At 38.8% G+C, this 24,895-nt stretch overlaps 1 protein-coding gene across 1 annotated transcript; it reads right to left on the bottom strand.

The window, feature by feature from the left end:
- Positions 1–1,860: 1,860 nt before the first annotated feature.
- LOC109243638 (bifunctional aspartokinase/homoserine dehydrogenase, chloroplastic-like) lies at positions 1,861–14,622 on the bottom strand. Its single transcript, XM_019410598.1, has 18 exons — positions 14,355–14,622; positions 12,063–12,136; positions 11,601–11,975; positions 11,262–11,350; positions 10,851–11,154; positions 10,670–10,722; positions 10,367–10,581; positions 10,203–10,290; positions 10,012–10,125; positions 8,942–9,040; positions 8,558–8,752; positions 7,536–7,618; positions 4,502–4,727; positions 4,113–4,258; positions 3,803–3,938; positions 3,431–3,514; positions 3,227–3,319; positions 1,861–2,451 (listed from the first exon to the last, which is right to left on the bottom strand). Exons 1-18 carry the CDS (start codon positions 14,501–14,503, stop codon positions 2,206–2,208), a joined length of 2,769 nt encoding a protein of 922 aa, XP_019266143.1. The 5' UTR covers positions 14,504–14,622; the 3' UTR covers positions 1,861–2,205.
- Between the last annotated feature and the right edge of the window lie 10,273 nt (positions 14,623–24,895).

Raw genomic sequence — 24,895 nt, 5'->3', positions numbered from 1 at the left:
GGGTTCTCAAGGTTCTACTACTAGTAATTTTTCACAAATAAATGAACTTGAAGTTTATTTGTCATAGGGAATTAAGGAAGTGAATCCCGACGGCTCCTTAATATTTTGGATTGGTGGAAGGACAAAGAAAAATACTTTTCTATTCTTTCAAGGATGGCCCGAGATATTTACTGTTCAAGATTCAACAGTGGCATCGGAGAGCGCTTTCAGTCAAGCAATACTTCAACTCGGTGATTATAGAGCGTCTATGAGGGAGAGCTTGGAAAATTAATACTTTTCAGAGATTGGATCTGTTCGGAAAGAAGAAATTTTGGACTTGCTGAATCACAACCAGAGGTAGACGAAGCTTACGAAGAAATGCTAGCTGAACTTGCGGAGGATTCTACTTCGCCCGGAAGCGGTGATGATCAAGCTTCTTTTCCGCCACCACCAACGGAAATTCCTCCGGACCTTAATTGATTTATGAAGTTTGCAAGAGATACCATGTAGATTTTTTAGAAAAATTAGAATGTATTATGTAACTTGTATTTTGGCACATCTTGATTAGTTTCTTTTTCTTCTCAATGGTGGTATTAGCACCTTGGTGTGCTCATTCCATAGGGGGGAGGAAGACTAATAAAGATATTGTCATATTTTTTTAATGCTATAATAAAATTATAACGCATTCTTTGAATATCTCTTTACAATATTTTTGTCTTTAATTTTGAATTAAAAAATTTAGGTCACAATTATATAATATAATTTACAAGGAATTGCCTTAGATATTTTTATTACCATTTTTTTTCTCTAACTTCTATAAAATTTTAAAAAATAAATAGAAAGTATCCGTTGGGCCCACTTAGGCCCGGGACCGGCCCACTTAGCCCGAGACCATTAGTTCGTGGGCCTGGTCCCGGTCCGGTTCCTACAAAAAAAACCGCGAAGCCCGGGCCTGCGAAGCCCATTTAAGTTGGGACCGTCCCCACTTAGGACCGGCCCACGAAGCCCACTTAGGCTCGGTCTCGGCCCACATGCCAGCCTTAGGCAGGACATGGCATTGATTCAGCTTACCGAGGGTATGACTCTTGATAGAAAAGTGTGGAGGTTGAGAATTAGGGTTGTGGGTTGACAGGTAGTCGAGAGTTTCTCCTAGTCTTACCAATAGTATTAGTACTAGTCTTGGATTTCCGTATTCCTAAATCCTTGCTATTACACGGTAAGTTATTCTTACAAGTAGTATTGGTATTATTCTTGTATTTTCTTATTCCTAGATCTTTGTTATTACACGTTGTGCTATTTTATTCCATTGTCCTATTACCTTGTTGTTGCTATTATTTATTGCTTCCTTTTTATTGTTCTTGAGCCGAAGGTCTATCGAAAACATTGTTCTTGAGCCGAAGGTCTATCGAAAACATCTCTATCTTCATAAGATAGGGGTAAGATCTACGTACACATTATCCTTCTCAGACCCCACTTATAGGATTACCCTAGATTTGCTATTGTTGCTGTTCAGTAATCTGTCCATTTGCATTTGAACAATGATCATTTGCCATATGTTGCTGCCTTATCGTAGTGAAATTTCTTCCATTACTCAACTAAAATATCTTATATCTAGTAAATTACAAATGTGATTTTTCTTATTTTTCATTTGATAATGACTAGAACGTAGGGCGAAAAAAGGGTATCTCGTGATTCACAAATTGGGAGCTTAATACCCCGACATCATTTGGAGAAACTCCGTTCCTCCATTCACTTTGGAAGGCCATATACTGGCTAATTAAAAGAAACAAAATCACCTTTTTACCCTAAAAGTACCATTTAGTGTCCATCAAGTGTGCTCACACAACAAATTTGAGCAAATGCAGCACGGATATGGAGTAATTAACACTAAACGGTCAAGAGAAACAATGGCTTAAATGCTTAATTGCATCGACATACACTCACCAATCTACTTCACTAACAAGGGAGTACCCTACAAGATACATGAATCTCAACCAAAATACAGCTTAATCAAATCTCAGAGTTGCATTCATGAATGAGCAAGTTACAATGATTCCTATAGAAGAGAAGAACCCAGTCACATAGTGAGCCATGCTATTGCTCAAACTGCAACACCATTCATACAAAGCATAGAGAGAGGCTGCAGTGTGGCATATAACGGTAGAGGTTGCTGACTGCATCGAGAATCTGAAACTTGGTACTCAGAAAAGGCTTGGAGAAAATGAATTATGATGGGGCACCAAGATATGATGCAAGTCGTAAGATGTCACAGAATACTCCACCAGCTGTCACTTCAGCACCAGCACCAGGACCACGCACTATTAGAGGTTGCGTCGCATATCTTTCAGTTGTGAATGCAATTATGTTATCTGATCCAGAGAGTTGCGCAAATGGGTGCTCCTTACTGTATCTTTGCAGCTCAACAGTCCCTTTTCCGTTTACAACATCCACAACTCCAACATATCTCAAAACCTTCATACATCAACTTTGTCATATAAAAATAGCACAAATACAAAGGAAAAAAAAGATATAATGCATGCTTGTGACCTACTCCAACAGTCTTCTGACAAAAGAAAATATTTGTTATGCATGTGCTGCTGCTGAACTAGATTGAATCACACAAAGATGATGCTTGTGGCCTAATCAAATGTTACATATAAATAAACAATTTCTAAAATACAAACTTCTTTCACTCGGTTTCTGCCCCAAAGATTGAATCAAATAAGTTCTCAATGATGAAGAACAGCTCTATATGCTATGAATAATCTGTTACTTCTGTGATTGAAATGCTAAATGACTCATCAATTTCCCTATTTTTTTAATGAGATTTCATGCTTCTCTTTCCTAGTGTCGCATATCTCATACGAAGTTGTTTCCTCCTCTATCCTAAATTGACCATCCATGTTTAACATAGTACGTATATTAAAATGTCCTCGGAAAAAAGTGCATATGCTAAAGTCAGAACATGATTGTCACCTTTCAGCATTTTCAAGGTATTGACAAAAAGTTTGGATGCAAGGTGTTAAACGAGTCCCATGTAATGCTTTTTGATGTTATGTAATGTGTCATGTGTGGGAAAGCTCCCCGCTTTAGGAATATGAAAACAGTTTTGCAATTGAAAAGGCGATCATCAGTTTCTGATGGAAGGAGTACAAGAGTAGGTTCTTTCGGACAAGATGACCATCACAACAGTAAGTATCCGTAACAGTCGAGCTCATTTCTATAGATTTAAGTCCAGAGTACTCACTTCCCCGGCATCTTCAGCCTCTTGCCTCTGCTTAGCCAATTGTTGATCAAATTGTGGCAACTGCTGCATAAACTCCTCAGCAGATGCACAATCCTGAAAAAGACCACTAAAAATTACTTCATGGAGAAAAACAGCTATCTAACTAATGCCGAACATAACTTATCAAAAGAACTAATGCTGCACATAATTAAACTAAGCACTCACCCGTAATGGTTCAGGCACAAGGCTCTGAACAGGGATATCTGAAAGCTCTAGATGTAGCCCACTTTCCCTAGCAAGAATTATCACCTGGAACATGGAAGCCATTGTATAACAAAATTCTAACCCGTCATGCAAGAGAGTAGCACCCAAGTTTATACTGTGGCCTTTTTCCCAAAAGCAAAATCAGAGTATTTTACAATGGCCATTTTTCTTAAAAATAAAATCAGAGTAGTTTACTCTGGCCATGCAGTGATCCCAAGATGTTAAATTCCGAACATCACCAACTTTGTGGGAAAATGGAAATAGAGGAATCAGCTTATTTTAGCTAACACTTGAATGAAAAGAAATCAGATACGTGAAACCATCACCCAATACCTTTCTGGCAACATCTGTTCCAGATAGGTCATCCCTTGGATCTGGTTCAGTATAACCCGCCTCTTTTGCCTCCTTCACCACTTGACTGAACGCTGTTGAGCCCGCAAAGTTATTAAATATGTAACTCAAAGTTCCACTGCAAAAGCGAAAGAAGATGAAACTGAATATGAAGAAACCAAACTAACAAACTTTATTTTCCATAGTGCACGAGGTAGTGAAGGCATGAGTCACCTCATCAGTAACAATTCAATATTTAGGAATGAGTTTGTAACAAGTGCAAATCACAATCACATATATTAACATTACCAACCTAAAAATGCCCTCAATCCGCAATATCTTGTCCCCAGTTTCAAGAAGTCCACGTAAGGTGCTTATAATTGGTAGACCAGCTCCAACAGTAGCTTCATAGAAGTAATGTGTATATGATTGTCGCTGTAGAGCTCTCAGCTTCAAGTACTGGAGGCAATTTACGAAAAGAAAAATGCAATAACAGGTATTAGAAGCTCCCTCTCAGCAATTTCAAAATTTTTAGTGAAAGAGAGAAAAAACAACACTTTCAAAACATCGTCATCTTTTCCTCACTACAATGGAGTGGAAAGAAGACGGAAGCAAAAAATGATCAGAACATGTTGATGTAACTACTATTTAGGTATTTCCAGAAAGTGGGCAAGTTCAGAAAATCAAATATGAAAGTATTACCTGGTCTAGTGGTCCTGAATTAGCCTTTTTATTTGGTGTGACAACATGTATTCCTTTATGCAACCAGTCATAGTAATGGCTTGCTATATGAGAGTCTGCAGTGCAGTCCACCAACACAGTGTTTGGGATGAAATGATTTCCACGTACATGGTGAACAAACTTACTCAAGTCGGCCATTTCTCCTCTTAGACTTAGAAGCTCCCTCCATTTAGACAAGTCAATACCCCTATCAACATTGACAAGAACGTCTTAGGATCATGCTACTGAAGAGCATTTAAAAATATCGATATGTATAACATTATAACCAAAACGGAATACTTGGAGTGTAAGTTCAGTGACAAGACTCATGAAGCGGAAGTGGATGTGAAGCTTGATACCCAAGTCATCCCGAGGAGGGGTAGTTTCAAGTATCTATAATCCAAGGTAACGAAGAGATTGACGATGAGGTCTCCCACAGTATTGGTACGGGGTAGATGAAATGGAGGCTCGCATCCGATGTTTTATGTGATAAGAAGGTGTCATCAAGACTTAAGGGTAAGTTCTACAGAGCGGTGGTTAGACCTACTATATTGTATGGGGCCAATTGTTGGCTAGTCAAGAACTCCCATGTTTAGAGGATAAAAGTAGCAGAAATGAGGATGCTGAGATGGATGTGTGGGCATACCATGAGAGATACGATTAGGAATGAAGTTATTCGGGACAAAGTGGGAGTGTCCCCCGTGGAGGACAACATGCGGTAGTTGAGGCTGAGATGGTTCGGGCACGTGAAGGGGAGGAGTACAAATGCTCCTGTTACGAGGTGTGAGAGGTTGGTCATGGCTGGTCTGAGAAGAGGTAGAGGTAGGCCAAATAAGTATTGGGGAGAGGTGATTAGGTAGGACATGGCGCTACTTCAGCTTATTGAGGACATGACCCAGGATAGAAGGGTGTGGAGGTCGAAGATAGCGTAGAATCCTAGTAGGTAGTCGAGAGCTCCTCGTTCTTTTCTAGTAGTATTAGTAGCGCTCTTGTTTTTTCGTATTCTTTGGCCTCCGGTGACCGCCATGTGACTGGAGGTCACGGGTTCAAGCCGTGAAAACAACCTCTTGCAGAAATGCAGGGTAAGGCTGCGTACAATAGACCCTTGTGGTCCGGCCCTTCCCCGGACCCCGCACATAGCAGGAGCCTAGTGCACCGGGTTGCCCTTTTCTGACCTCTAGTATTTGCCTATTGTTTCGTTCGCTTCGTGTATCGTATTTTCCTGATTGTTACTATTTGATGCTACTTTTTCTTTTACTTGTTGTTGTTGTTATTGTTGTTTGTTGTTGTTGTCTTTTTCTCCCTTTTTCCTCATCGTCCTTTGTCTCCCTCTTCTTTCTTTTTCCTCTTTCTTCTTCGTCTTCTGCCGTTTTCTTTCTTTTCACCTTTTCTTGAGCCGAGGGTCTATCGGAAACAGCCTCTCTATATCGCAGGGTAGGGGTACACCCTCCCTAGACCCTACTTGTAGGACTATACTGGGTATATTGTTGCTGTTATAGTATTATAACCAAAAAAAGCATTTGAAGTGTCAGCCATCCGATAGAAACTAAGTTTATATTTTCTTTTTAGCACCATATCATTAATTATTTTAAACGTATTGCTAACCAAAAAGCCATTCCAACTTTTCTAATAAAATGGATACATATTTTAAATTGACTACATCATCAAATTCAAACAACAGAATAGACTTAGTCCCATATGTAACTGAAGAGTAGGTTAGACATAGAATGTCTCCCTTCTCCCTAAAATCCCGACAACCTTGGTTCTCTTTTCCCTGACAACTCAAAAGTGCTAATTAAGCTGCAGATCTAAGTTCTTTATTTCTCAAGGGCAGAAGTTTCTTGTTTATCACTGGTACTAAGTCCTTTAACATCAAGGAAGACCGTTCCCAACATGGTACAGGTGGATCAAGAGAAAAGGAACTTAATGACAAGCATTCGCATCAGCGAGTATTTTCCTATGGAGTCGTCAGGCTGTGAGATTAGCATCAGATGGAGAAGGTGGCATTTGCAGAAAATGGTGGAGGAAGGAGCAGACATACGAGTATTCCATCTACCAGAATTTCAACATATAGGGAGATACCTTATGAATCGTTACTGAACAAGGCAAATTATCATCCAAGAGTTAACGAAAACTATGGATGAGCAAACAAAGCTCGCAGGATCCATTTTTTGTGGAGAAAGAGCACAAACAAGTGGCTAGGACTAGTCCTACTACCAACAGGAAGATATTTGCCGAAGTGGTTACTCCCAAGCTTTGGCCAGAAACTGATATAGCTCTCAAACAAGAAGGTTTAGAAGTCTGGAAGGTGGAAGAGAGCTCTTTAATCCCACGAAAACCTTTTTTGAGCAAATTTTTGCTAGCAGAATCTGAAGGAGGTGAGACATCTGCACTTTTGACCCTCGACTTGAAAAAAAGGGACAACAAAGATCTATTCCTCGGTATTTCTGAACTAAAATGGGTTATGCCAAATTCTATGAAGAATTACTGCTTGGTTGTGGTCTCAAATGAAGAAACAAGTCCTTCTGAGGGCAAAGCAGCTACTGTACAAGAGATGAAATTCAGATGCATTTGTATGCTAGCCTACTGGTGTACATCACAGGATGTATATTCATTAGCTCACAACAGGAACAGGATCTTTGTGTAGAGGCTATCCCGTTCCTTTTTTTTTTCCTTTTTCTTTCTTTCTTTTTTTATTTTTTTGGGGCATAGGGGACTGCCCACTTTGCATGTACCAGTCACCATCTAAGTGTCTTGGTTTTTCCGATTAATAATATCTCTTGTTTACTGATTAAAAAAGAATAGACTTAGTTCCATTAGTTCAGCAATCAGGTTGCTATTTGCAGCAAGCTTGAATGTGTTGTGCTTTTATCTTTTATTCATAATGTTGTTTCCAATCATCGAAGCTGAGAAAAACTGATTTTAACAAGGGGATTCTAAGGGGCCAAAGGCCATATTTAGAGGTATAACATAAAACAGTTAACATCTAAAAGAAGATACAACTTTCAAGACTTACGACTCGCTCAGTAGCATTGTCCTTGATCCAGTTATTCCCATCACACGTAAGTCAATGTTGAATTTCTCCTTTAAGACGGCTGTCTGTCAAAGAAGGGGAATTGTTGAAGTGTCATTTACCAAAATTTCCTTGAAGAATTGCCACAAATTACGCAAAGTTAAGCAATGAATTATTCCTCAAGTATCTGAGTCACTGCATTCACAGCATTAGTGCATCATAATAATATATTTTGGAATTCAAAATGTTTCCTTAAAAACAAGAAGCAGAGAAGTCATAAATTTTGGAAGTGTCCTCCATAAATGTCGAAAAACAACATTGTCATTATCATTATACCAATGAAAGCTGACGAACTGTGCTTTGGAAACAAAAGGTGCAAGCGATATCAACAACATAATTACTTTGGTTCAAATACACTTCCAAATGAACTAACAACCACAAATAATGGACCAGAATACTCCGTAGTGTACCTGTAGCCATTGCATAGAGACCTTTCACAAATGAAAGAAAGTAAGCAATAAGCAGTAAACACGTTTAATAGGCATGGAAACCATAGGCCTTCATTTCATAAAAAGGGAACCATGGGCCTTCATATCCTGAGACGTGTTTCTTCTCTTGTTTCCTACTTTTTTTCTTTTCCAGAAGTGAATGGAAAAGGGGATAAAAGCAAAAACAATCAATGTCAATTCGTTGACCACGGCTTATGTCTGGCAAGATGGTTTCTGAAATAGATTATATCAATTTAAAAAATGAGGGCCAACGTGCCATAAAATATTGTTTCTGAAACAGAACTATAACATTTGAAACATCCTTATAATACAAAAGATCTTACCAGACAGGAGCTAATATAGACATAAAGTTAAACATTATAGTCCTGGCTTGTTAGCTGATGTTGTGTAGCGCAAAAAAAGAAGGGAAAATCAACATATGTTCTAGAAACAGTCATGGATTATAATATTATAAAAGAATTGATAACCAAGGAGTAAAAAGTAACTACTCCAATAGGAGAAGTTGAATTGACAAACCTGATCTTTTAATTGGTCAAGCAATGTAGCTCCAATTAATCCAGGTCCAACAATGCCCACAGCAATTATTGTTCTTGACAAATAGAATTTTGAGTGCACAGCACGTAAAGCCCTTACACAATCTTCTCGCTTAACAACTACTGTAATGTTGTACTCCGTGCAGCCTTGAGCTATAGCACGGATGTTGATATTAGCCTGCATTCAAATGCTAAATGTTGAAGACTATGACATTCAGAAAATTACCATAATAAAAAAGAAAGATATCATACATATTATAGTGGTCATCATTATACAACTATTGCTTGACATTTATTTTGCGCTACTGTTGATGGATTGCGAATACACGAGATATTTAAAAAATGTAAAGGTAGAAAATTGCCAAACCTTTGCAAGTGCAGTGAAAAGTGTAGCACTAACTCCGGGAGTGCTTGCCATTCTCTGACCAACAGCTGCCAAAATGCTACAATTGGGAATTACTGCAATCTGAGAAGAACTAAAGGTATTATCAGGTTGTTCAAAAGAAGTGCTTTTAATCAGGTAGCTTGACTATACAATTGCAACCAGTGAAACGACAAGAAGGGGAAAAGATAACTTCATAAAACTGAAGACAGAAAAAACAATCCCCAAGAACCCCAATCCATTTTGCTACAGTAGAAAGAAACAAGCCAATCACACCGTTTCAAATCAAAGCTGAATCCAACGGTCAAAGAAACCCTACACATTGAAATGACAAAGCAGGACTAGGTTGCGCTTATATCACTGCTGATTAGGCACCCAAAAAATGTTGTTTCAGTCTGTCCTCTTTCCTATTTGCATCTGCTACCACTAGAATTTGACAGCCTTACCAATTCTTAGACTTTATTGAGCTAATATTTAAATTTTCTAAGTTAAAAGAAACCAGAATCAAATGCCACAATTTTCTGATCTGCCTATCATCATAACTTGCCCGATATTGCGGGACAATGCTCAATCCAACGACGACTGTACTCTTCCTTTTTCTGACCAAATCAGCAAACAGCAACATCAGAACTTCTCTTGGCCTTTTTCCTAAGCAAGAACTCTTGATCCGTGGAGCTCTCAGTGTTACATAATGCATATCTAAAAAACACCCCCATGAGAAAGGATTGCATTAAACTCCAAGAGAAGACCTGTTGAAGCTTTGTCACACCACATCTTCACTGTGAGCTTTCTGTTTTTCCATTTAACTGGTCTCGCTCAACATCTAAATGAACAAGAAAAGAGAAAAAGACTAGTGGACCTTTATCACGTAACGGGGCTCAAATTAAAACCTTAACCAGGAAATGGAAGGTGCAAAGTGCAATAGATGCAAAAGGCATTTGCTAAAGATACTGCCAAGAACTGAACACAACATTCCTCCCATTTTTCACTTTCTGTTACTGCTGGATTAACGACACTGTTTAATATCTTAAATGCAATCAGGAAGAGCAGAATACCTGAGAAAGTCGCCCTGCACTCAAAGCCTGACCAAACCTAGACTCCAAAACATCTGCAACGGCTTTTACTTCTTTCTCAGGTACAGCAAAGCACACTGAATGCTCACTACTAGCCTGTACTATAGTAGCCAATTAAATTTCATATAGTCATACCAATAACAAGTATAACAGGAATCAGAAGATATATGTACCTGGGATATCATGATTACATTAGCACCGACATCTTTTACTGCACTAAAAATGGCACTAGCCGTACCAGGAACACCAGCCATTCCAGTTCTGAAAGGAATAATAAACATCATGTAAAATAAATAATTTGTAAATGTCACTACTCTTGAATCAAGTGCAGCCTTACCCCTCAACATTCACAATGGCTACATTGTCAATTGTTGCAAATCCTTTCACAAGGGACTCCACTTTTTGTCCATCTTCATGTTCATCGCCAGAGGATCGGCAGATCATTGTTCCAGGTGCAGAAAGGTTGAAGATATTTTTTATAACAATTGGAATGTCATATTGCATCACTGGAACAATTGTTCGAGGATGTAAGACATTGGCACCAAAATAGGACTGCAGAAAGATGAGAACTTTTGCTGTTAGAAAGTGCCAGAAAGAGGCCATACTAAATTAGCAACTGTACAGAATGTCATGACTTTACCATTTCCCATGCCTCTTGATAAGACAGTGTCTTCAGTATTACTGCTTCACTAACTGCAAATAAAGTATCTTTTTAGTTGGAAAACATCCTAGCTCAATGATAAATACCTGACAAAATTTTGGCTCATGAAAGTCCTGAAAGGCATCAGGTTGGGAAACGCATGCAATGAGCAAGGACAAACCTTTTCTAGGATCTGCACTATACACGCCATCAACATCTGTCCAAATTGTAACTTGACGTGCTTTTAGAAGAGCCCCCATAATAGCAGCGGAGAAGTCACTACCATCTCTCTTCAAAGTCGTAGGAATATTCTGAGGCGTGCTAGCTATAAAGCCAGTTGCAATGATTGTTTTTGATGGATTGTTAGAATACCATTTCTCAAGTCTCTCCTCTGACTTCAAATAATCTGGATCAACTTGGTTAGAACCTGTTGGGTTCACAACAAGCACTTCCCTTGTGTCCATCCAGCTACACTCTACACCATTCTGCACATATAAATTTCAAAAAGTATAGCAAATGTGGAAATTTTCAATTTCATAACTACAAGGCATAATGGCTTTGAAGGATTGGGTGAAATCTATGAGAGAACGACCTTTCTGACAGCAGATGCCAATAACTGAGCAGACCACAACTCCCCATGCCCTACAACAAAATCGGAAAAAGATTCTGTTGCATGACCAGCTGCAAAACAAGTAAGCAGTTTAGTTAATGCCAAAGAAGGGAGTCACAATCAAAGGAACTCCAATAAGAAACCACTTTAGTTCTAGCAAACCAATACACTGAAGCGACAATCAGTATGCTAACCACAGACTGAAGTAACGGAAGGGGAATTTGAAGTATTCTGAAAATCTTTCTTTTAGTTTGAGAAAAAAGCATCAGGAAGCTTTTTCCTCCCGGCATTAGCAAAATAAAACGTGAAACGCAAGCATACCAATATATATTGCACGGAGCATGGCTTTAAGGTTGTTGATGTCATGGTGCAGTTTTGATGAAAAACTAGCTAGTTCATCTCCATCAAGTAGATCAACAGCTGCTAATTTATGTTTCTCTAGAACAGCATCAAGTGCTGTCAGGTACGAGTCATCTCGAGACTGCGCTTTGTAAATCAGATCATACATCATATCTGTGACTTTTGACATTGCAGATACCACTACCAACTTTCTCTCTGATTGATCTGCAATTGTTATGTCAGCTACATTACCAATTCTTTCAGATGTTCCCACACAGGTACCACCAAATTTATGAACAGACCAGCAATCGCCCTTCGGGAGCTGAGTATTCTCTAGTGCTCCATCCAACGAGTAATCTGTCACAATATTGGACGAAGGAAGAGGAAATCAGAAACTAGTGAAAATCACACATGGATGATGAGAAATTTAAGTGTAAAATAGACCTTTGCTCGTCACAGCAGCACTTATGCTGAACTTCGATGATTCTCTTCTTCCCCATTGTGAACTAAAATCCACTCTGAAATGAAAAAAGAAAAGCAAGGTGAGACTTTACCAGAATGGAAACAATGAGGTGAAAAGAAAACTCTCAAAGGAAAGGGATAAACATAGTAAGTGCCCAGGTAGCCCATTAGAAGTTTTGTTCCCATAATAACAAAGTCATAAGGATATTTTAGCTTAAAGTATATGTCACCGATGTTGACAAAATTATCTTTTTTGTTTCTTTTCTTTTCCCTTTTCGATGGAGGGGAGGGAGGGGGAAGGAGGGATATTAGAAACCCCACGCCTCCAAACCCCCTAGCCAATAGCCCAACAGTAGCGTCGCCAAATTTGCTCCTTTGATGACTTGAAATGCCAACCTTATGTTTCGAGGTGGAGAGTCCTTACAACTGTGGTCCTTATATTCCTTCTGTTCTTTTCTTTTTCTCTTTTTTTTCTTTTATTGGTATTTTAAAATTGAACTGGAAGTTTAGACATGGCAAAAACAAATTTCTTTCTTATGCCAGTACAGTCATTAGCCCAAGTTTACTTACATGTGAGGACCACTTCTACGTTATGTCATGCATTAGCAAGACATTAAATTTTGAAGAGTCCAACAACTGTCGGCAGAAGGGAAGAAGTTGAATGATGCAAATTCAATTCTAATGGATCAGAGACCCCTTCTTAAATTAGCAAAGGAAGATAAAAGGAATTGGACTGCGTCAACCAACTACAGACTGCTGCGTACTGCTTTTTCTGTAATATCAAGGTGGCTAGTAATACATGCAGATATGGCACATTTTACATAAGAAAATAGGGAAAAGGAAAATCAATAAAAGATAAAATTGAACATGACAAAGCTGCAACTAGAGTGCTAGACACACGTTTCTGTCTTTTCTTTTCCATATCGTATGATATATAAATGACTTAATCAATCTAATTAAAAAGCATTTATACAGGTAGGAGATGCAGGTTTGTGTATGTCTGAGAAGTATAGCTTTACTAACGCATGGCAGTAGCTCTTTGTTATAATGTTCTACGAGGTTCACATCCCAATGGTACCTTGTCTTTTTGTGAGACCAAAAGAAAAGATCTTAATAGTGAAACTGCGTTATTTATGAGTATAAGTGTTGATGAATGGACACAATGTGCATTATAAATTGGTCTTTGTTAATTTGCTCTATACATCATCTTCAAGTGTATGAAGTACATGTTCATTAGTAGATGTTTATTCCACCTTATCCCCATCGATTGGATTTCTCTTTCTTTTTGGTCTCTTTCAAAAGTTTGTAGCGTTAAATTCCACAAAGAAGTCATCAGATGTCAGAGAAACATCTCTTTGCGGGTTCAAACATCAGGTTTATTTAAGAAGTGTCCATCTCTTACGGGATCAAACAACATGCTTACATATGCTAGGACACGCTGCCTCGAATGGACTAATACTACTCTCTTGACCGTTGCCAAATTTGCTCATCTGTATGCTAAACAGTATCGTGTAGACATCAGTTAGCTCCTTTCTGTTTATGTTATGTCTTTAAGGTGATGACATTGTCCATGAAACCCCACACTGTGGCAAATTATCTACAATCAAACTGCTATATCTGAATGGATAATAACTTTAATGGACATAGATATGGGACCTATACCAGTTGAATTCATTTCAACAACTATTTGTTGATTCAGTGGTTAATTGCAGGGATCAACTAGTAGAACGAATTCAAGTGGCTAGGTGAAAACGCTTGCACATCTTCATTCCTCCATAGTTTTCTGCTAAAAAAATTTGGCGCTTCCTTTTCTCCCTGTTTGCCTATAAGTACCAACACATACACGCTAAAAAAATTTCTCTAAAAATTGATAACAAGTCTCAATATAGATGAATGCAAAATACTCATCTAAGATGTGGACCAACAGCAGAAAATGTTCAATTTCAAGTGATTTTACAACCCCCCCCCCCCTCTTTCCAATATTATAGCAAATAAATATCTTTGATAATTCGCAAAAGGATGAAATGATAAGATAATTCCAATAGTTTTAAGTCATGTTGTATTTCAATCCCATGCAACTGTGCATAAACCCTTTAAAAAAGACAAGTCTTTTTTTCTCTGGGTAAAAGCTAACATGAGTAACTCATCTCAAACCACGAATTACAAAAATCCAAGATTCTTGAAAGTTTCAATTACCATAAAGATAACATGCATAGAACAAACAAAGAGAGAAATGAACACCCAAATGGGTTATAAGGAACGAAGAATGTTTACTTGAGAAAAGGAGAGCGTTGGAGGAGAGAAAAGGGGTAGATCTTGTGAATGGTGGGAAGCTTCTTCCCTTTGGCGTTGAAATTTGAGTCTTTTGAGGAGAGATGATGGCATGAAGAATAAGATGGAGAAACAGGAGATGAGAATGCCATTGTTGAGTTGATTGAGAAGAGTATTCCCCAGTACCAGTGGCAGCAAAAGAGAAAGACAAAGGAAGGGGTTTAAGGTGGGGGAAGTAGGTTTAACCACTGTGTTACATCAAATTATATGTATTATGCTATTTATATTCTTATTTGGGGCAGATATGGTTATCCCATCGATTCCACAATCACACGTCTATCGTCCATTGAATTTAGAAAATGTTATTTTCAGATTTATTGGTAAACGAAAGATCGATTATAAGTAAAAGTAAATTTCTTATATGTAAAAAAAAGAGTTAGGGTCATAAAATTAAAAAGGTGTTTGTAAAGAGCCAAAAATCAATTCATCCTTTCTGTCTATCCCACGGGGGCCTAATACTTTGATGAATATAGTTAGTCTCTCTCTTTTTCTTTTTTAATTTATACTCTTAGTGTTCACTTTTATTTGGTATGTATACTAAAAATAAATTTTTATTTTTACTTGTTACTTTACGCATATTAAGAGAAGCCAAATTTTTTTCTGTTATACCCACAATATTTATTACTCATTTCAAATTATTTTCTCAAATTCAATAAAATATGTATCAATTAATATGGATACCATGGTAAATTATGCACTTCATTTATTATTTCTTAAGGGGCGTGAAAAGTCAAATGTGCCAAGTGGAGTGAACGGAGGGAGTATAAGTAAAGACTATAGTCTTTTCTTTTTCGTTCTATCTGACTATTGTCTTTTTTATTTTATTTTTGTCTATAGACTATAGACCTTGTTCTTTTCTGTTACTCTTTTTTTTTTTGGTACTAAAGATAGATATTATATATAACTAAACATGCGTACAGAGTAGCTGGTGCTGATATTGCACCATATTACAAACCACATTACTTGTAGTAGCACTAGGCATAGACCCAACTAAGTTAGGAGTAATATCGGATATTATATTACAAATACTAGTATTAGAGTTATCCCTACGTAACCCTCCAACACTGCTCGAAGTAAGACTATAGGGATTCCTTCCATATGCTGTAGTTGTTTGCTCTTGATCATCTTCTACATTCTGTGGAATCAAACGGAACCTTGGCAGTCCTAACTTGTCTTCTTCCAAAATTTGCTCAACAAAAGGTGGTGGGTTGTGCAAGACTACTATATCATTAGTACCTTCCAAAAGACTTCCCAAATTTGCTAGTTTGTTTATTAATCTATTTTGTTCCCTGTGCGCATGTGTAAGCTGCGGATCATGGAGCATCCCAGTAGGTGCCTTCAATCATGTGATAGATTAGCAAAAGGTAGATTATCATTACATAGTATTGTAATTACCTCTTTGGCATCAATTTCCACTTGAATTGGTATTAGATTATGAAGCCTAGCCAAAATAAGTCCATGTAATAATGCATACATCTCAGTTGAGAGTATAGATTGTGTTGGAATGTTGCCCAAAAACCCTAGAACCCAGTCTCCATTATGATTCCGAATTACTCCACCAATGCTATTCTTATCCAAAGATGATGAATTAGAGCCATCCGTGTTTAGCTTATAAATATTAGGCTTTGGAGGTATCCATTTTAAAGGAGTTCTTACATGCCTTTATATTTTATGAGAAAAAGAAGCAAGATAGCAAAATTCAGCAGCTTGCTGAGTAGTGAAGTTGACACTGACGTACTTATGCAAGTGGTCATAAATATTCTTACTTCTAGTGGTCCAGATATTCCAAAGACTTAAAGGCACATAAGTATGTGAATTAATGTTATGAGGATATTTTTTATTTTTATAATTAATTAATTTAGTAAGCCATTCATGAGGCATATTGAAGTTAGTAAGTGTTTTAACATTTCCCCCCATTCCTAATTCATGCCAATATGTTGCAGCATTTTCACACTTGAGAAAAATGTGAGTGGCCGATTCTTCGTCCTTGTGACAATATTGACATGCAGAATTCGAAATAATATTAAGATGATGAAGAAATTGAAAAGTAGGCAATCTATTATGATTTAGAAGCCAAATAAAATATTTAATCTTTGGATGTATTGGGAGCTTCCATATCCAACAGAATGTTGGTACTATATTATGCTTATTGTCATAATTATTATCTAGGGCTTTATACATAGAATTGACCGTGAATTTTTCATTAGTAGTTAAAGCCCAGTAAATTCTATTCTGAAATCTTTTTTAAAAAGTGTTGAAAACGTAATTGTAGGGGTTTTCTATAATTGATAACATGAGAGTGAGAAGGGGAGGGGGGAGGGGGCAATGTGGGAGGGACTATATCAGTTACATGCTAAATTTAAGGGATGCTCTTTTTTAAGGTTTTGTATATAAGTAGTAAATATAGATAGAGAATGTAATTTTTAAGGAACCTAAAAAAAAGTGGTAAATAAGTTTCTCTTATAGTATAGCTAGGTAAATATCCCTAATATTATACCTAGAAATGTATTGAGCTATGATTTGTTTTTTGATATCCTTAGGTAGATCAAAAGGTAAAAGGTCCCATATCCAACCCTCATTATAAATAATGTGAATATTCATCTGATGATGCAAGTAAGGTAATGGACCATTAATTAATGAACAAAGAGTCAAACCATTTTTAATCCAGCAGTCGTGCCAAAAATTTATAGTTTTACCAGTTCCAATATTCCATTTTAGACCAATTTGGCAACTTGTCCAACCTTGTAAAATATTATGCCAAGTTGTGGAGAAATATGAGGAAGGAATTCGATGTGCAAATTTATTAATTAAGATATTAGTCCAAAGTTGTTGAGGAGAATGGAATACCCTCCATGCTAGACTTGCTAGCAAAGCAGTATTCTTTTGTCTTAAATTTTGGATTCCTAGACCTTCTATTTCTCGTGGAGTTGTTATTTTCTTCCATTTTAGAAGATGCATTTTCTTTTTGGTGGCAGTTGTTCCCCACAAAAAATTACGTTGATATTGATCCATTTTTGCAAGAATGTTTGACGGGATTTGTATGTATTGCATGACATGATTTGGAAGATTATTAAGGGTAGATTTGATCAGAGTAACTCTTCCAGCCATTGTTAAGAAATTAGTTTTCCAACCTGCTAGTCTAGATTTAAAATTATCAAGTAAGAACTGAAAGTCACTCTTTTTTTGTCTTTCCTGAAATATTGGGAAACCCAAATACTTACCAAAGCTAATACCTTGTTTGAGTTAAAAGCAAGCCATAGCCATATTTTTATCATTAGTGGAGCAGTTCTTAGAGAAGAATAATTTTGATACTTCAAAATTAATTCTTTGTCCTGAACAACTTGTGAAATGATTTAAGACATCAATTATCGCATTACAATTTTTAGTGGTTACTTTTGAGAATAGGATGATATCATCTGCAAAGAATAAGTGTGAGAGCTTTGGTCCCTTCTTTGCAATACTTCAAAATTAATTCTTTGTCCTGAACAGTTTGTGAAATGATTTAAGACATCAATTATCGCATTACAACTTTTAGTGGTTACTTTTGAGAATAGGATGATATCATCTGCAAAGAATAAGTGTGAGAGCTTTGGTCCCTTCTTTGCAATACTGATTGGTTGCCATTGTAAATAATCAACTTATAGGTTTATGCATTTTGAAAACATCTCCATGCATATAATAAATAAGTTGGTGACAAAGGATCTCCTTGACAAATTCCTCTTGAAGGAGTAAGGTAAGGTTTAGATGAGCTATTAATGAGTATAGAGGTTGAAGTCGTAGTAATTGTTACGCGGCGCCTTCCTGAGATTCCTTGGAAGGGCGACGTAAGGCTAGGCAACTGATGTCAGTGCAGTTGCTGTCCGCCAACTGAGGTCCCCTCCGTACGCTAGACGAGATTGTCAGTGCCGTACGGGAAAACCAATGTCAAGAGCAATTGAGAGAACAGAAGTGAGAATTCAGAATGAAAGAAAACTTGATTGCATTAATGAAAGCTATTACAGAAAAGCAACGCGGTGTCGAGGGGGAGAGACACCAGTACAGAGAATTGCTTGCTTGCTAGAAAGTTTTGATTGCTTGATCCCCCCTAATAGTACTTAAAAAAAATAATCCAAAGTTACAAGACTAGACTTGACTAAGCTAGAGAAACATAATGGAAGTACATGAAATAAAACTACTCTATACTTACAATGAAAATGACTTAGTTTTCTATAAGGCAGCAGCAGGTCCGTTGTCAGCAGCAGTGTCTTTGGCATCACGGTCTGCGCGCGCGGCGTTGTCTGCGCGTGCGGCGCTGTTGGCTTCTGCCTGCGGTTTGGCGCTCGCGAGGGATATCGATGGGCGCGCTTGTCACTTGGCGTGGCCAAGACCACGGGGTCGTCCGTGGCGCTAGGCATTGGGAGGTTCGCTAGGACGCCACGGGGCGCGCCCAAGGGGTCATGGGGCATGGCTGGAAAGCCGCCCATGACATAACACATGACATTATTAACTTGATCATTTTTGTAGGTATACCAAAGAAGACAAGTGTTTTCCTAATAAAAGACCATTCTAAACGATTAAATGCCTTTTCTAGGTCTAGTTTTAGAAGCATATAGGCAGTCTTTTCTTTCATTTTTGTAAAATGGTGTAGGGCTTCTTGAACTATTATATCATTGTCCGAAGCTCGTTTACCTTGTTGAAAACTGGTCTGTGTGGGACCTATTATTTTAGAAATAATAGGCTTAAGTCTATTGACAATAATTTTGGTAATAATTTTACAAGTGGTATTGCAAAGACTTATGGGTCTATGTTGTTGAAGTGTTTGAGCATGCTTTACCTTAGGAATAAGACAAATGTAGGTCTGATTTAATGAAGGAGGTATAAGACTTGTATTAAAAGTATTTTTGCAAAAATGTTTCACCTTAGGTCCTACCTGAGCCCAAAATTTTTGATAGAAGAAAGGATGAAAGCCATCCGGACCTGGTGCCTTATATGGACCAAAGCTTTGGATGGCTTGAGTAATTTCAGCCTCCTTTAGAGGTTCTTCTAAGGAAACTAAATCTAGTGAATTAAGGTTATAATTATTGGATTCATGTATAATACGAATTGAATTTTCCTGTTCTATAGTAAAAAGGTTAGAAAAGTGCTTTAGGATTATATCATGAATCTCTTTCTGGTCAACACACCAGTTGCCAACTGAGTCTTGTAAAGAAGTTATTATATTTCTCCTACGTCTATTTAAGTACACATGTGGAAAAATTTTGTATTTGCATCACCATTATTCAACCACATTTGTCACGACCCTAGTTCACCAACCGTGAACATGTCATGACGGCTGCAGTAGGGGCATTGGTCAGCCCAAATGACATGACAAGGAACTCGTAATGGCCATATCGAGTCCTGAAGGCAGTCTTCGGGATATCTGACTCCCGAATCTTCAACTGATGGTAACCTGAGCGCAAGTCAATCTTAGAAAACACATGTGCGCCCTGAAGCTGGTCAAACAGATCATCAATGTGAGGCAAAGGATAACGGTTCTTCACTGTAACCTTGTTCAGCTGGCGGTAATCAATACACATGCGCATGGAACCATCATTCTTCTTCACGAACAAAACAGGAGCACCCCACGGTGAAACACTGGGTCGAATAAAACCTTTACCAAGCAATTCCTGTAACTGATCCTTCAACTCCTTCAACTCAGGAGGAGCCATACGATACAGAGGAATGGAAACGGGCTGGGTGCCCGGCAACAGATCAATGCCGAAATCAATGTCTCTATCAGGCGGCATGCCCGGAAGATCAGCTGGAAATACATCGGGAAAATCCCGTACCACTGGAACAGAATCAACAGAAGGGGTATCAACACTAACATCTCTCACATAAGCCCAATACACGGCACACCCCTTTTCAACCATGCGCTGAGCTTTAAGAAAAGAGATAACTCTACTGCGAGTGTGGTCTAAAGTACCACTCCACTCAATATGCGGAACACCTGGCATAGCCAGCGTCACGGTCTTGGCGTGACAATCAAGAATAGCAAAGTGGGGCGACAACCAGTCCATGCCCAGAATAATATCGAAATCTACCATATCGAGTAATAACAAGTCTGCTCTAGTCTCAAAACCACGAATAGTAACCAAACATGACCGATAAACGCGGTCCACAACAAGAGAATCTCCCACAGGAGTAGAAACATAAACGGGGGCACTCAAAGAATCCCGAGGCACACCCAAATAAGGAGCAAAATAAGAAGACACATAGGCGTAAGTAGAGCCCGGATCGAATAGAACCGATGTCTCTCTGTGACAAACCAGAATAATACCTGTAATGACGGAGTCGGAGGCAACAACCTCAGTACGAGCAGGAATAGCATAATATCTGGCCCGGCCCCTCTCTCGAGGGCGACCTCTATCTCCCGGTCCTCCGCCCCTAGCCGGCTGGGCAGGTGGGGTAGCTGCCGGAGCTGTGATCATGGTCTGAGAACTCTGAGGAGCACGCTGCGGCTGAGCAGTCTGTGAAGATGCACCCCTACCAAGTCTGGGGCCGGGGGAGAGGTCGAGGACGCGCACGTGGTGCAGCCAGAGCACCTGCGCGAGCTGCCGCCGAGGTACCGCCAGCAGATCCAGCCGGAGCCCAGGCACCTGGCACACCTACTACTGCCACTACTACTCTAGCGCTCCAGGAGACTTTTGCTCAGTTCATGAGCATATACACCAAGGGTCGTGACAACATTAATCTTGACTTTAATTTCCAAAATTCCACTCACTTCTAAGTATACTACTATATTCAGAAGTAAGCTGAGTTTCCAGATTCTGAAGGAACAGACTAGTAGGATAATGTATTGAATGTTGTATTCCTGCTAACCTAGCTAGTAGTTTCCTTTTACGACTAAAAATGTTCCCAAAAGTTAAATGATTCCAATTTTTGAATACTTCCTAAAAATGGTTTGTTGTTTCTAAAAGAGGCTCATTATTAGCCCAGGCTGCTTTTACTATGTCTGAAAATTGTCGGTGTGATACCCACATAGTTTCAAAGCGGAATATTTTTCTATTGATGTGTATTAAGGGTTCTAATATTATTAAGAGGAGGCAATGGTCAGAATAAGTTCTAGGTAAATGTTGTACTCTAGCTTCAGGTTACATGTTTATCCAATCACAGTTGGCCATGAAACGGTCAAGTCTCTCAAGGATAGTGTGTCCATTTCTACGCTTATTAGTCCACGTAAAACGACTACCTTTGATCCTAGATCTATTAGTTGACAATAGTTTACACAATTAATGAATCTGTCTGCCCTATTGGTACTAATAGGCAGTCCACCAAATTTTTCTCTTTGATATAATATATCATTAAAATCACCTCCTATAAGCCAAGGAATATTATAGTTATCATGTAATCTCATTAAATTTTCCCAAAGCTGTGTACGTAAATGATAAGAGTTACTAGCATATATAGCAGAAAGTATCCATTTAGGGGTATTGTAACGTACATGAACGAGGCAGTGGATCTCCTGTTCAGACATAGATAATTCTTCCACCGTGATGAGAGCTTCATGCCAAAAGACAGCTAACCCGCCAATTAACCCATTAGCTGGAACCCGGTACATGTTCGAGAAGCCAAAATCCTCACGAAGCCTCTCATGATCATGCATGTGAGTTTCCAAAAGGATCACTAAGGTTGGCCTATGATTATCTAATAGGGACCTAAAATGGCGTCTAAACTTCAGATTATGAGAACACCTACAATTCCAGACTATGAAATTCATGATACTAATTTGAGGAGTGGTGATCATGGAAGTCGAAACTAGAGGGGTGACAACAGAGGTTGTCATCTGACCCTGAGTATCCAATACTGGAGGAGGAGGAAGAAGTGTGGGTATGACCACCATTGAGTATTTCCCTGCTGCTCGATTATTTGTTATTCGAAAGTTTAGACTGCGTGTGGTTATGTCTGGAGGACACTTCAGAATGAACTTTTTTTCGTACTCTTCTTTTAGGTTGTAAAGATGGATTCCCTTTAACCATAGGAACTCTGTCTTTGTCTCCCTTAGCTCCATTAAGATCTGAGCTAATTCTTGCCTTGTTTCTACATCTAGTACGTTGAATGGAGGTGGAGTATGTGGTGGGCTTTCCATTGTGTCAATGTCTTTATGGGACTGTTGGGAGTGGAGTATGGGGATAGTGGGTTGAAGGTGTTTAGGTTCTGGAACCATGGTGCATAGATTTGCCCCATGTGATGTGGAGGATAGAAAGGCAGGAGAGTTGTTGTTGAGTTGAGTGTTGGAATTGGAGGAGGCATTGGATATGTCCACTGCTGTGGATTGGATGTTGAGGCTTGGTTCTCCAGTAGGAAGGGAGTTTGAGTATTGTACCATTGGTTTTGAGCATATGCTTCCATCCCTAACCTCATCCCCTCCGTTACTATTTCTGCTAAGTGCGTTGGCTTTTGAAGTAGAAGAACAACTTCTTGGTTGTTGATCTCCATTGTGAAGATTAATGCATGGCCCTGTAAACCCATCTCTAGCCATGACTGGAGTGGAAGGTCCATCGTGGTTTGCTGGGATGTGTACATTAACGGAGTTGTTATGTGTGGTAGTTGAGGGCCTTGCATGATCAATCTTGGCAGATGGAAGAAACGATTGTTGTCCAGATCTCTCAGATAATTGTTGGTTGAATTTGGTGGAAAGGTTGGTCGTTGCATGGTTACTATCTATTGGAGTATGAGGTGATGTTGATATGTTAGAAGATTGTGCAGGTTTTCCTGAATTCAAACGAATATGTTACGAAGTAGAGGAAACCTCCTGTGTAGATTCACATGGAAGATAATCATTTTGTTTGTATGGGAATTGAGGTTGTCTAGGTTGATGGGGAGCGTAGGGTACTGTAGCATGCAAATTTGCTTTACTGCTATCAACGTGTAGTGCAGGTGTAGTTAAATGGTCATGTGAAGAAGCAGATTTGTCGCTTTGGCAATGGTTAGAACTATTAATGGGTTGTTGCTCTATATTGAGTTCCTTAGGTGGCGTGTAGGAAAAGTTAGTCATGGCCTGAGAAGTTAAGTCTATTAGAGGAGTAGTAGGTGGTAATGAGTTATGATTAGGAGTAGGGTTTGTGTGATTGGTGGAAAGGACCGGCCAGATTATAGTAGAATTGTCCCCTAGTGAATTGTTTTTGGGCTTGGTTATTGAGGAATTCTGTATTGGGCCTATTAATGAGGAGGTGTCCAAATCCATATTGGATTCAGTAGAATCCTGTAGATTAGACAATTTGTTAAATTTATTACCAAGGAGCTTATTAAGTGGGTTAGTGTTCGAGATTTTATGAGCCTCACTAGGCCCAGCAGTAGGCCCAATGCTAGGCCCAATAGCCGTAGAAGACTGGCTAGGCCCAAAAGTAGAAGGAGACTTACCTGGATGTTGCCCTAGCTTGACTTCCTCCGGCGCCACCCTAGTGTTGGTTTGATGGCGGTTAGGGTTGTAGCGTGGTAGTTGCTTCTTTGGAAAGTCAACTATTTTCCATGCAGACTCTTGGATTGTTTCTGGAGTTGATGTGTTAGGGGTAGAACTAGTGTTTGAAATAGTATTGGAGTGTAGGGCTATTGGTGGTGTAGTAGCAATTTATTGCGGTGTGTCCAAATCTCCCACACTTTGTACATAGCAAATTGAGTCCCTCATAAAGTAGCATTTGGTAATGGTGTCCAATGAGTAGATGAGTTTTAAGAGGTTTCTCAAGGGCCACTTCAAAGCATATTCGAGCATACTTTCCCTAGCAGTAGAGAAGGTAGATGCATCAACCTTCAGTAATTGACCTAGTTTAGAACCCACCTTTTTTAGAATTTGCTCATCGTAAAATTCTGTTGGAAGTTCTGGTAGACGAACCCATATAGCTGAGTACGTAAGTTGCATAGAGGACGCATGGAATTTAGGTTCCCATTTTCGAACAGACAAGAAATGATTTAAAACAAACCAGGGACCCTCATGCAGTGCTTTAAGCATATTTTCCTCCTTTTGAAATTTGATCAAGAAGAAATTTGAGCCCAAATCTATTAAAGGAAGATCCTCAGTGGGCTTCCATAGTCCAACCAGTTTAGCATGCAAGATTTGGTGAGTTATTTTCCGACCAAAAAGCTTAACAATTACGGAGTATTGCCAAGGCATATATAAACGACATTTATCTTCAGCAGTAATAGGAATAAATATGTCGTCATCTTGATTGGTTGCAATACTCTCATCCTCGAGGTCAAAAGAGTGTGTAATACACTGTTGGATATGAGGTGTTGCTGGTTGATGTTTATTGGAGATTAAGGCTCGAAGGAAGGAAGTTGGAGGATTGGTGTTTGTCTTATCGTCAATTTTCATATTTCCTATATTCGGTGGTTCTATAAGGTCGTTAGTAGAGAGGCTTGGTGGTATATGATTATTCATGGCTAGTGAGGTGGTGAGCGGTTGTTGTGTATGTGGTATGAAAAAAGAAGGAAGGCTAGACTGTGTAGTTGTTGTAGAGAGAGAAGTC

Source organism: Nicotiana attenuata, unplaced genomic scaffold, assembly GCF_001879085.1.
Source record: "Nicotiana attenuata strain UT unplaced genomic scaffold, NIATTr2, whole genome shotgun sequence".
Lineage (NCBI taxonomy): Eukaryota > Viridiplantae > Streptophyta > Magnoliopsida > Solanales > Solanaceae > Nicotiana > Nicotiana attenuata.
Note: the sequence above shows the minus strand (reverse complement) of the source record. Positions and strands in the feature narration are given on the sequence as shown.

What these genes read in the sequence shown, in the direction of transcription:
- LOC109243638 (XM_019410598.1), bottom strand. Translation starts at nt 14,503, where the DNA reads ATGGCATTCTCATCTCCTGTTTCTCCATCTTATTCTTCATGCCATCAT. An exon ending in ATCAAGAGGCATGGGAAATG is followed by an intron (nt 10,582 to 10,669) that starts GTAAAGTCATGA and finishes ATCTTTCTGCAG; the next exon opens with TCCTATTTTGGTGCCAATGT. An exon ending in TTGTGCCTGAACCATTACGG is followed by an intron (nt 3,320 to 3,430) that starts GTGAGTGCTTAG and finishes GGTCTTTTTCAG; the next exon opens with GATTGTGCATCTGCTGAGGA.